The sequence below is a fragment of the Centrocercus urophasianus genome, unplaced genomic scaffold, assembly GCF_019232065.1.
Source record: "Centrocercus urophasianus isolate 14NV4802_14NV808 unplaced genomic scaffold, USGS_Curo_1.0 seq_37, whole genome shotgun sequence".
Taxonomy (NCBI): Eukaryota; Metazoa; Chordata; class Aves; order Galliformes; family Phasianidae; genus Centrocercus; species Centrocercus urophasianus.
Genome location: NW_024884944.1, coordinates 512853 through 525638, shown reverse-complemented (window position 1 = coordinate 525638; position 12786 = coordinate 512853). Strand labels below are relative to the sequence as shown.

The following is a 12786-nucleotide window of genomic DNA, read 5'->3' as shown; positions in this document are numbered from 1 at the left end:
TTGAACAAAACGTTGGCACAGAGCACTCAGATACCCGGATTTGTTTTAACTTACAGTTTAGGCTTCAAAAAAATAGTATGAAATAAATTAGCAAATTATCTTGATTGCTCCACTCCTGCCTGCAGCCAGTCAGCGCGTTCCAGGTGGAGAGCTTTCTTGGTGGAAAAATGAGCAGAATTTATTTCTTTAGATAAATGGATCTGGGATAAAAGTCGTCTTTATTTTCTTTTTCGTTTTAACTGCAAAGGATGAAAAGTGTCTGTTCTGCTCTTCTGTGCCAGAGATAAAACAGGGAGGAACTTTGCATTGGTGTGCCATTGGCTTTCAAGGAAAAGTTTCTTCCCCCACCCAAACCTCCTCTCCTGCAAGGAGCACCTCGGTCTGGAGATCAGAGTGCTGTTTAATGTTCCCATTGCAATGCTGCTGGGTCCCGGTGCTGTCATTCTTGCTGTGTTTCTGTTCCATGCATGCACGCTGCCTTTGATCTCTCTACTTTGTCCTTGTTTTATTTTATACCTCTTCTTTCTTTCCCCATCTCACTCACAGTGGTGGCTTCAGAATGAAGCATCATTTCATTTCCCCAAGGTCCCGCCAGGGCGCCAGCTGCTCTCCTCTGCTGGGTGTCTGCTCTGTGAAATGAACACATTTAGATCCGTGCCCATCCCTACTATGCACAACAAATACGAAGATATAAGCGCAGAGGAGATAATACATGGCTGAACCCACCAGTGGTGCCCTTTGGAAGGCAGCTGTGTGTGCACCCAGTGTATTGGGGAAGGCGCACGAAGCAGCTTTGTGGTGAGGAGGACCTGCAGCAGTTGGTTTGGGTGGAACTAACAACAATCTTCTTGCTATAAATGCAATGCAATGCTACAAATAAAAGCCAAAATTTGCTTTATGACACCTGCTGTCCAAGGTCCCTTAAAGGCACTGATCCCTGTTGCAGCAGTGGAGGACATTGTTCTGCTGGCTGCTGATGCATCCATCCTATTCTCCACAGCTGGCACCATGCCTAATCTTCCATGCAGTACAGGAAACTCATTCCCTTGTTTTATCTCATCTGCCGAGCTCGTAGGAAAGTGAGATTCTGGAGGCTTGACTGGCAGCTGGAATCGGTTTTGTTTGGTTTAAATGAGTCGAGAGCTCAAGCCGAGGCAGGTAATGGACCAGTTCCCTGCCTTGCTCCCTCTGTGGGCACTGCAGCCCTGGCTGCCTGGGTCAGGACAATTTCCAGGTGCAGCCACGCTGACAAGAAGAGCATCCCTTTGAAAATGAGATTTCTTGAATCGCCGTGTGTGGAGCGTGCTCCCTACAAGCTGCTGCTGACCTCGGAGTTGAGCTGTTTGCTCTCTCGTGTGAACTCTGCAGTGAAAATATATTAAGGTTCCCCTTTTTCTGTGGCTTGCTTTTTTTTTCTTTTTCTCCAGGTATTTAATCTTAGTTTACAGATGAAATGTGCAGTGGAGAAAAAGATGCTAATCACACAGTTACTGCTCTCTGCTCCAGCCACTGAAAAATTTATTACCACCTGCCCTGGATTGGACAGGGCTGTGAGCATCGACATGTTTGTGTCTCTGAGCAGCAGAGAGGTTCAGCGTTGCATCAGGGCATGTTGTTGTGTCCAGCAGGATTTGGTGTGGCTGTGATGCTCTGTGATGCTCCGTGCTCCTCCCTTTGCTGAGAGCAGAGGTGAGAAAAACCCCACACTGTGCTCACAACTTCCATCCCTTGGCCAGAAGTGTCACCACAGCAATATTATGGTGTGTAATGGTAATGGGAGTTGCAGCTCTCCCCTCTTCTTGCTTTCTGCCAGGTATTGAGGCAACTGTTGTATTTCAGTGGCTGTGGATGTAGAGGTACCTGCATCTCCAGCTGAGAAGCAGGCACAGGGTGTTGTCATTGAGTTCTGCCAGGCTTTAATGCTGCCAGAGCAGAAGGTGAGGTCAGGAATGGGGTCACAAGTAGGATTTCTCTGGCTCCCATGCCGTTCTGCCATGCAGCTTTTTGAGGCTGTTGTAATATCGAGCTGCCTCAGAAGCAGGGGGCTTTGACTTCTGCCCACTCTCTGCCCTCAGCGTGTTATTGGACGTGCAGTTCAGAAGTACTCAGACTACAGCTCCCGTGATGCATCTTAAATATACGATTTGCACTTGGCTTTTTGCACGAGCCGTGCTTTTGCCCGTCCAGCCCTTCCTGCAAATGCACTTCCCTGCAGCAGCACGAGACCAGCTGGATGCTGGAGCACATAACCGTTCCACAAAGTGCCTCTCCTGTGGCTGTGTTTGCATATGTTTTTCTCTCTTCTTGTTGTTTTCAAAGAAATTAGGGTATTCTTGTAAAACTTCACACCTTGAAAGTCATCCCCTTAAAACGAGGAACTGCTGAGCAAGGAAATAATTGTCAGCAAGGCACACTTTTGTCTCTCCTGCAGCAATTAACAAACTGAAGCACAGGCTTGGCTGTCTGTCCAATTAAACTCTGGCAAGCTGGAATCCATGATGTGATAATGAAGCAGAGAGTTTTGGAGCTTCTCTGCTTGCTATTTTGAGGATACGGGAGCTTTAGGCTGTCTGGCTGAAACAAAGCCATTGGAAGTAATGGGCTGGACAATCTCACGCCATTACTTTTAATGGGATGGAGAGACTGCGCATTTGGGAGCAGCTCGCTGACACCCGGGGAAGCAGGGGAACCTTTTCACACATATATATGTTATGGCCAATGCTGGGAAATGGCACCCAGCAGGGAAAGGCCAACTGCCTGCAGTAAGTCACAGTGCTTGGTGGCAGATGGGAGGTGTTTAGCAGGGGGAGGTGCTCAAGGCATCAGGGCGCAGTTTGGGTATGACGTGTGATCATAGCTTGGATATTAAGGAACATTTATTCTCTGGAGGCACAGTGCTGCAATGGCACAAACTGTGTGGGGTGGTGGGGTTCTGGAACTGCAGGGTCGTGGGATGTGGGCACAGTGGGCTGAGGTTGGATGCGGGGGTCTCAGGGGTCTTTTCCAACTTTAACGATTCTGAGTCTGAAGCAAAGTGGGGTTGGGTGGAACCCTACAGGCCACCAACCCCTGCCATGGGCTGGCCACCAGCAGATGAGGTGATGCAGGCCTATCCGTGGTCTTGGGCACCTCCAGGGATGGGGCACCCACAGATCCTGTACGTAATGGTTGGGGAACTGTGGTGTGTGGGATTCCTGCTGCTCTGTGCGCTTCATGTGGCATGAGGGCAGGAGCAGGGTGCAAGGTTCCTCCCGTATCCATCTCCTGTGATTCACCCTCCTGCCATTTGCCTGCAGTAATTGTGCCTGTATGCACAGAAGCAGTTTCTAATGTTCTAGTCTGGTGTTGTGTGTGTTCCCTGCAGTAGGACTGAATCTGCTGCTGCTGAGGTCTGAAGGAGTGTGGTCAGGGCAGAAATCAGCCTCCCGCAGCCTGACATTTGCCCTCTTGCTTTCCTTTTTCCAGCTGCCAAATGTGGCCAAAGGTCTCTGCCAGCATGCAGAGAAGCTCAGTGTCCCAGTCAGAGCAGGAGAGGATGGAGCATGCTGTTTAGCAAAGCCCTTCCATCCCATAGTTTCTTCCCATGCCCCCTAATTGGGGTCTTGTTTTTGCCAGCAGGCAGAGACCTGTTTTCCTGCTGCCCTGTCCATCTCAGCACCAAGTGTTCTTTGAGCAAGTTTCAGCAGAAGGGAAAAAGCAGGCTACAGTGAGGTCCTGCACATCTGGATGGAACCCATCCCTCCAGATGCTGCTCCTGCAGCCACGCTACTCACCTGCACCAAGTAGGCACCACTTCCAGCTGTGAGGTTCCCCATGGTGTTTATGCTGCTGTTTAAGCTGCCTAAGGGCTTCAGTAAATCAGGAGGGGATCACCTGTATATAAAACCTGCCCTGGAGTGATGTGTTCACATCTTCTGGTGGTGGGATGAGGGGGAGGCCCAGGAGGGGATGGTTTGGCACAGGAATGCTGCACCGTGTTCTCCCTGCCTGCCTCCTCACCTCACAAGTTTGCTGAAATTGCTGAGGCTTGGCAAGGAGGGGAAAATAAAAAGGAAGCTGAAAAAAGCCTTGGATGCACAAGAATTGCAGGCGTGCTGTGAGGTAACCGGCAAATACAATTTAATTATAAGATACACGGCAGTAATGGCATTTGCGAGGCTGGAGCATGATTTCCCAGTAATAGACAGACTGCAGGGTTCCCTGCCTCTGTCATCGCAGCCTCAAATGAGAGCACAACTGCACTCAAGCTTCCCATGCCTTTGGAGAGGCTTAAAGGGCCCTTCTTGGGTTTGCTCCAGGTAGCTGTGTTGTGTGCTAAGGGCTTGGAGAGGGGTGGCAATGGGCTTGGTAGGAGGAGCTGGGGGCTGTGGGGCAGCAGGGCTTGGTGCTGAGCTCTGGGGTCAGGCAGCGGGTGGCTGTGCTTGCTGGGTGTTTCCAGCACTTGTTCTTTGCCCGCTCTCCTGAAGGGAATGGCTCAGCTGCTTTCCAGGTGGAGGAGCTGCTGATCCAGAGCACTGCAATGGATGTGACCTTTACAGCACCGTGGTTTTATTTTTCTCATTTTTTGCTCCAGTGTGTCCACAATCTGTCAGAGTCACGTGGGGACTTAAGGACTCGTTGCAAAGTGTTTCCATTGCCAAGCTCAGCAGCGGTGTTAAGGGGTGCTCTGATAGGGCTGGTACACCTGCTTTCTGCAGGCCTCCTGGCCTGTGTGCAAACGTGGCTCTTTGTGCTGGCAGAGCACTGAATGTGTTTGTTGTGTCAGTGTGAGATGCTCCTGCTGGGCTCCAGGATGTTGCCATGCTGGGCGTGCAGCTCATTGCTTGGGTCACTGTGGGGCACGCAGGGGTCCTGCAGCAGAAGAGCAATGATGAAATGAGAAAGCTGAGTGTGCAGTGATGACATTGGTCTGCAGAGAAAGCTCTCCATTCTGAAGGAACCCAAATAGCTGGATCTTGCATCTTTCTCCCTGTCAGTTTTGTCCTGAGCTTTTTCATTCAGATTTCAAAGCAGTTTCATGTGCAGGTCTGTATGGTGTGTGTTGCTGGTGCAGCACAGCCAGCTGCTGTCCCCAGCACCCAGACAGCTTTTGTGGCCCTAACAGCACCTGTCTGTAGTCAGCAAAGGAGATCTGAGCAGCACAGGTCTCCTGCTGAAAGGATGGGTTGGATGGGGCACTTGGCGGTTCCAGGGCCGCAACCTGGAAAAGCATTCAGAAAGAAAAGCAGGGGATGCATGAGGAGGAGTTGGTCCAATTCTATGACCTAATTCTATAACCTGCATGCCATGAGGTTATAAGGAATGCTGTGGGATGGGCGCCAGCCTGCACATCTCCCCTTGCTGGAGCCACCAGAAGGAGGCACTGGGAGCACGGCTGGTGGCAGCTCCTTGCTGTTGCCCAGGGCAGCTCCCACCTCCATTGGGCTGAGTGGTGCTTTGAGGGAGGACAGGGCAGCCTGGCTGCCTTGGTACGAACCTGAGTCCCTCTGATATTGTTACTGCTAAAGAGAACACTGTTTCTATGTAACCTTTCATTGGTTTCTTTTGAATGATACAAACGCCTATGAATGTTACGGCTTTGACAAGGGGAAATTCAGTGTTTTTCCTGCGTGCCAGCTTTAGTTACAGTGTAGAATTGCTGCCACAAGACCTTGTCAAAGCGAGGCATTGAAGAGGGTTTGACTGGTGCAAATGTGTTCCTGTTTATGCAAGGAACTTCAGGTACTGAGCGCTCTCTCACTCTGGGGTAAATTGCTTTTTGCTGTAGCAGCTTCTTCAGAGCTCTTTGTTTCTCCCTGCTGGGAAGCAGCTTTCAGTGGCCTGCTATGGGAGCAGAGCTGGTGTTTGGGGAGCCCTCCTTATCACGAGGCTCCTCAAATCGTGGTGGTGCTGGTGGCCTTCAGGACGACTCCAACCCACTGCAGAACGGCCCTCCTGCACAGTTGCATTTCGCACCTCGGAGCAATGAGCTGGCAAACACCTCTGCTCCATCTGTTTTCCTTCATTGATGGATTCTTCTGAAGTCAGATTGTGGTCCCACAGGGACACACTCAACTAATCCTCCGCTTTTAAGATTTTATTTGTGCAATAAATGGATGACAAGGTGGTTTGCAAGTACATAACACAATAAATGGGTTTATAAATGCAACTTTTCTGCAGAGCGCTGTGGAATAAAATACAATATCGCTACAGCATTTAACACTGATCTTTACCTCATTCATATTTCAAGCAGTAATGTGCCCATTTTCTCATCTGGGAAGCCTCTTTGGTTGTTTTTTAATACATTTTTATAAATTAACCAGGCACAGATTTAATAACAACTTGCATTCATACAGCTTGTTCATCTGGGAGGATCACGGATTGCTTTGCAGCCCTCATGGTAGAACACGCCCATGGTGTGCTGGAGGATCTGTTTGCCCTCTGTCAAAATGAGGAGATGGTTGGGATGGCTGGGCTTTGTTTGTGGGTGAAGGGAGGAAGCTTGAATGCAAGCCTCACAGCAGGAGAGCTGGGCAGGGAAGGATGCAGTGCGCCTCAATGGTACCCAGAGCAAAGCACTATGAAGGAGAGGTCATGGGAACATCTGGGGCATCTGAACCATTAGCAGAGCACAGTGCTGGAAGGCAGCGCTCTGGAAAGCAAAGAAAATGCTCCTTCACACCTTTCTTCCAACTTCTGGAATGCAAATGACTGACTTTGTGCATCAAGACAAGAGGCTTCCAAGCAGGGACGTGGTTTCTCAACCAACGCATTTCTAAAAATGAAAGTTGTGGCTCTGAGATGCTATTGGAAAAATATTTACTGATAGCAAACCATCACCTCTGCAGAAGGAAAACTGGGGAAAATGGAAAAACATGATATTTATTCTGATACAACATTTTTAAGATTTAATTTAAGAGACCAGCTGTTTCTGCTTCTCTTATAAGAGCTTAATTGGTATATAATAGCACAGTTAATTAAATACAAATCAATAGTTTAAAACAGCTAATTGATATTTAATATGTATGGGAAAATATAACTTAGTTATAATATAATTACCTCAATATTAAATAAGCAATGGAATTGCAATTATGCCTTAACAGTGATTATAAAGTTTATCGTTCTTTAATAAACTTGCAATTAGACAGGATGAACTGAAAAATTATTAAACAGGTATTATTGGGCTATTAAATATTTATTGTCATTCCTGGTGGGATACAGCCACACAGTAGTACACATTATGGCTGTGTTTACAAACCTTCGTTACTCCTTTGCAGATTTAGCCTTTAATGTTCTGTTATCAGAAACTTGGATCCCTCTCTGACTTGTGGGTGGGCGAATTGCTTTGAGAGAGAAAGGAAATGGCAAACGATGAGGGAAAAGAGAAAAGCATTGAGAGTTTGGGCCAGGGAAGGGAGCTGTGCTTCAAAACCAGGTTGGCCTCCCCTGTTGTCCAAGCTATGTGAAATGTCCTGTTATAGGAGTTGCTCAGAGGCTGAGCCGAGCTCACTGCTTGCTTTCTTGTGCTGGCAGTTGCTTTGTTGTTCCTTGCTGCCCTGATGCTTTAGGATTGCTTTTCCTTTGTCCAAGTGGCTCTTCTGCAGGCTTTGGGACGCATCAATGGGAGTAGTTCTCAGAGTGAGTCAGATGTGCTTCTGCCACATGTTGTCCAAGTGAGACGTTTGTGCTCACACCTTGCCAAAGTAGCCAGGCTGATAAAGCTCAACTGTAACTCACTCTACTGTGCTGGAAAAAAAACTGACTATCACTGCATGGAAGTGGATGGGATTTGTTTCAGGAGATGGATGCCATGCATGGGTTAGAATGTTCATTTTTCCATGGTATCCCTGCAGGTCCCCTAAGCCAAAATATTTAAAATGCTGGGGTATCTGCTTCACTATTAATGTTCTAGGTAGCTGCTAAAAGCCATGAAGTGGTGAGGCATCCTTAGGCATCAGCGTCATCTCAAAGTGTTTCACCTCTTCAAGGCACTGTCAGGTATTTAAAGGTGCCTTTAGCTGTAAAGATTTCTGCATATTCTCACAAATTTCTGGTATGAATTATTGTAATGCGGTGCTCCTTTCATCATGGGATATCAAAGTCTTTTATAAGCATTAATTATAGCACCCCTCAGGGAGGCGCTCGGACGATCGGCACCCAAACCAGCTCCGCATGGGGAGCAGCTCAGATCTCACTTGGATCTTCCTTCCCTCCTGCAGGGTGAAGCTGTGCTTTGGGTTCCTGGGGCAGCAGCACCATCACCTTGGGCAGTAACCCACTGCCATCTCCCCTAATGCACAGACTCCTTCTTGGGCATGTTTCTCTCTGTGCAGTTGGAAGGTGAGAGCTGGGCTGCTGAGTTCTGGGTGCTTTGGGTTGGTACGAGAATGGAACTATAGCCTCATGGAATGGTTTGGGTTGGAAGGGACTTTAAGGATCATCTCGTTCCACTGTACTGCTCCTTTTTCTACTCTTAAGCCTCTGTCTCAGCTCTGATACCTTCTGCATTGGCTCTTGCAGAACTTTATGGCAGCCTCTGCCATTCCAGGTCTCTGTGACCAGGAGAACCCACACATGTCCAAGATGAACGCCTGAATTAGCAAGATAGCGATGCTGGCTGGCTCAGCTCTGCTGTGAACTGTGCTGCCTTGTGTGACACTAATCTAATTGTGCTGTTTTAATTATGCCTCGATACCTCAGCACTCGTTGAAGGCTCGATTGGAATCAATGCTATTTGTCTTTCCTATCAATTAAGACATAAGCGTGTTGCTGGTTCTGTGTTAGCAGAGGGAGGCTGGGAAGGCTGTCAGCAGCTCACGGCTGATGCGTGTGGGGTGGCTGGCTCTGTGGGATCCCCAGCCAGAGCTCTTACTGGTGTTTGCAGCACAGCCTCTGCTGAATGCCTTTCAGCTGGACCAGTTGGGAGCACTGAACTCTAATGCTCTGCAAGTTGATGTCTTTCTGGGTGTATTTGCAGCTGTGCAGAGGGCTGGATTCTGCCTCTGCATCAGATAGGAGATGGCTGCTGTCTGCCTGGTGCTGATGGGTATGACTGAGTCAAGAAGCTGCTGAGAATGTGGGTGTTTGCTTTGCCTGCCTGAAAATGCCTGATCTTTGAGCACCCTCATCTGAGTTGATCCCCCCCTTCCCCTTTTATGGCCAGTGAGAGAGCTGTGGGCACCTCCAGCATCCTTGAGAGGCTGCCTGGGGATACCCTCTTGGATACTACTTTAGGTGGCAGCATGGATTAAAGGTGCATTAAATTTCAGCTGACTTTAATCATCTCAAGAGACATCCATCTGCATGAGTGCTGACTTCAGTGGGATTGCACACAGCCTTTCTTTCTTCTGCAGGCTGACATCGCCTCTGATGGGAGCCTTAGAATCAGGAGCTGTTGGTTCTTGTGAGATGGAGCCTGGTTCTGTTAGGGAATTCTCCTTACTTGTCCTCCTGCTCATGCCCTGGTGTCACAAGACATCTCTGTTTTCTGCATTTTGGCTCTAGTTCTGCCCCAGGTGCTGAGGGGGATTCAGACGCTGCTCCTCCATACAGAGCCGTATGCATCAAGTTGTCTTCCTGCATGTCCTGCAGCACTAGGCGACTTTCCTGCTCTGACAGACACAGCCCAGACCTGCAGTTCATCTCCAGGGACCTGAAATCCCTGCACAGCTCTGCGTAGCACTGCCTCACCACTCCCATCCCGCTGCCCCACCGCCTTCCCCTCCCGTGCCGATCCCACACGCTCCATCCTGGCTGAGCGGGGCTCTATGGAGGCTGCATTAAGCAAACATCAAAGGGGCTTTGATCAGCGAGGCCCTGCAGAGCACGGCAGCCCCCAAGGAGTGCGCCGGGGCGGCAGTGGGGACGCACTACCTTGATTTCCCCCTCTGTGACACAATTTGTTTGAAGAATGGAAGCTGTCCGCTGCCGAGATGCGTGTAGGCAAACACACAGCCTGCTTCTGGAAGAGCCACACTCAGTTCTTTCTTTCTTGGTTACCAGAAAGCCCCATTAAGGAATCAAGGCATCAAAGGTGTAGGCATCCTCAGCCTGGAGCACTTCTCTGCTTGTAGGGCCACCTGTGTGTTTCCAGCCCTCAAGCCTTGGCTGATCTTCCCTTTTGAGGACTGCATCCCAGTTGCTGCACTGCTCCCCATGCACTCGCTCCTGTCCCCAGCCTTCTAACGCCCCTCTCTCTTCTCTTGCAGAACTGGGGCTCCCAGGAAGAGGATGCTGCCTAGTGCTGGGGTTCATGTACAAGGAGAAGTACCGCAGGATGACTGAAGGTGAGCGGCTTCCCCACCTTCTCTTCATCCTTCCTCCTTAGTGGTCTCATCACGGAGGTTCACTGTTGCTAGGAACAGGTTCTTGCTTGTCCCAAGGAGAAAATCCTGGTTCCCTTTTGTTTTCTGAAGCATCTTAATGGGCAAAGATAGGAGAGGAGCAGTAAAAGGAGAGCAGGAGTCTGATACCTCTATTCATCCCCCACCCACTGTCTTCTCCTGTGGATTTGTCTCACAGGAGGCTCTTTCAGCACCCAGTCTCTGTATTCTGGTTTTCATTCTGCCCTTCAACTGGATACATCTGGCCCTACTGGAGAGGTGCTCAGGCTATCATCACCCTAATGCCCTTGAACTGTGACGTCCTAGAGCTTGTGTGGGCAACCTTGGCAAATGAATGCCCTTCTAATTAGTGACACTGAGAAGCAACTGAGAGTTGGGCTTAGCCTTGCTGTGTTCAAAAGCTGATGGAGTTTGCTTGGGCAAATCTCTCACCTGGGATCAGGGCTGCTGTGCCCTCTCAAAAGCATCACTGTTTTTCTTGTCAAACCCCTGCACTGAGGCAGAGATGTCTCTAAAAAATTTACCTGTTTTAAATTCTGGTCATCCCCCAGGTGCTTTATGAGCATTGATTAATCCATAGAAACACCATAAATAATTATGAAGCATAATAACTAAACAAAAACCATTTATGCTCGGAAGGATTGGCATCCCTGCTGCTGGCAGCACTGTCGCTTGGCTGCTTTCTTTGAAGCAGCCCCATCTCTGCTGAATGTGGGGTTTAGGGGAGGTCCCTTCCAGGGGAAGGTGCATCGTGGTGATGCGTTGGGGTTTTGCTCAACCTGAGCAGGGCCAAGCTGCTTTCAGCCCTTGTTTTGGAGGTAGATAGGAAATGGCTCGGACAGAGGAGTGCTGACATGCCCTGCTGTGCATTTGTTCCTCAGAGCAGGGCAGGGAGCAGCCAGCAGCTGGCTGCAGGAAGCCTTGTCTGCACGAGAGCAAAGGGTGCATTAGCTTGCAGGGGGCGAAGCTCCAGTGGAGACAAGCTCATGGCTTGAATACCAGCTATGAGATCAAAGGTTCCCTTGGTTCCCCAGGAGCCCTGAGACTGAGATGATAACATGGCGAAAGCGCTTCACAAGTTTTCACCTCATGTTTGTTAATTATCCTGTGCTTTTTAAACATTGATTAGAATATTTTTTTAACTGCATGGCACTGCCCCTTGGGTGCAATGGGAAGGTGCAATCTCTTGATGGTTTTGGGTCCCTCAAGCTCCCCAGGGATGCTTGTAGGTGCCACTTGAGGGCATCTCAATGCACCCTGTGGCACTGCTCCAGCCTGGCAGGGACATTGCAAAGCAAACCCTTTGGCTTTTAGGGAGAGAACAAAGCCAGATGAAAGGCACAAAATGAAGCCTTTGTGTGGGGAAGGGAACAAAGCAATGAGTTTCTGGCCCCTGCAGACTGCAGGGCTGTGACGTTTAAAGGTACAATCTTCCAAAAAGAACACAGGGGATTTCCATGGCTACAAAGACCGCCCTGGACTTGTTTTCACTCAAGATGGCTCTGAATGACAGGCGCAGACATGAAGCCTCCTGCAATCCAGGCTGTATGGTGTGGGCTGAGCAGTGATGGGAGCCAAGGGGGTTTCGGTGTGCGGCTGTCCCAGGGCAGCCCCTGCAAGCAACTTCTGAGCCGTTCTCTAGGAGGGGTAAGGAGTAGGACAGCTTCCCCTTCGTGTCTTTGTCAAATTAGAGCTTTTTCTCCTTTATTGTATTGTGATCGTAATGAACAGCCCTATTTGTAATAGCAGCGTAGCTGGAGGAGTTGAAAGCAAAGTAGGAAGCGGGGCAATCGGATAACTACGAGGTGTGGGGTCTTCGTGGTAGTGGAAATGGGTAATTACAGTGCAGCATTACCTTCCTGTCACTTAATGGAGACATCTACAGAGTGGGCTTCAGAGGTAGAGAAGCACAAGAGAACTTTGAGCTCGTGTCAGCTGCACCGAGCTGTGCTGCAGCTGACCCTGCTAAGAAGCAAAAACAAATGTCCAAGAACTCACCTCTGTTAGTGTTACTGTTAGTTAACTTGTAGCATAGAATCACTTAGGCTGGAGAAGACAGGTCATGAGGTCATAGAGTCCAACTGTTAATTTAGCACAGCCAAGCCTACTGCTAACGCACATCTCTAAGCACCACATCTGTGAAATACCTCCAGGGATGGGACTCAGCTATCAGCTCTTCATACAACCACGTATCAACATGTATCCTGAAAATCTGGTCTAGAGAATGTGTGTAACAGCTCTCTGAAGCATGCAACAGGAAAGCAGGCAAGGTTTGGGTGTGATTTGGGGCACGCAGAGGAAGGGGATGCCCTGCTGTGGCTGCCACGTGCCAGTTCCTTTGCTGTGATGGACATGTACCTTGTTGGCATGCTAGGAGTGCTGTTTGCTGAGCTGTGGGTCAAAATGCAGCTGGTGACAGTTGCAGACAGAGGTAGAGCTGTCTGTGAGCTGCAGTGATGGCCTT

At 49.3% G+C, this 12786-nt stretch overlaps 1 protein-coding gene across 1 annotated transcript in view; it reads left to right on the top strand.

Annotated features, from left to right (window-relative positions):
• Positions 1-8997: 8997 nt before the first annotated feature.
• KIRREL3 (kirre like nephrin family adhesion molecule 3) overlaps positions 8998-12786 on the top strand; it is a 67789-nt gene continuing 64000 nt past the window's right edge. Inside the window, exons 1-2 of the mRNA XM_042831845.1 lie at positions 8998-9025; positions 10188-10265. Of these exons, the coding sequence (XP_042687779.1) occupies positions 8998-9025; positions 10188-10265 (106 nt within the window). The remainder of the gene's footprint in view (positions 9026-10187; positions 10266-12786) is intronic.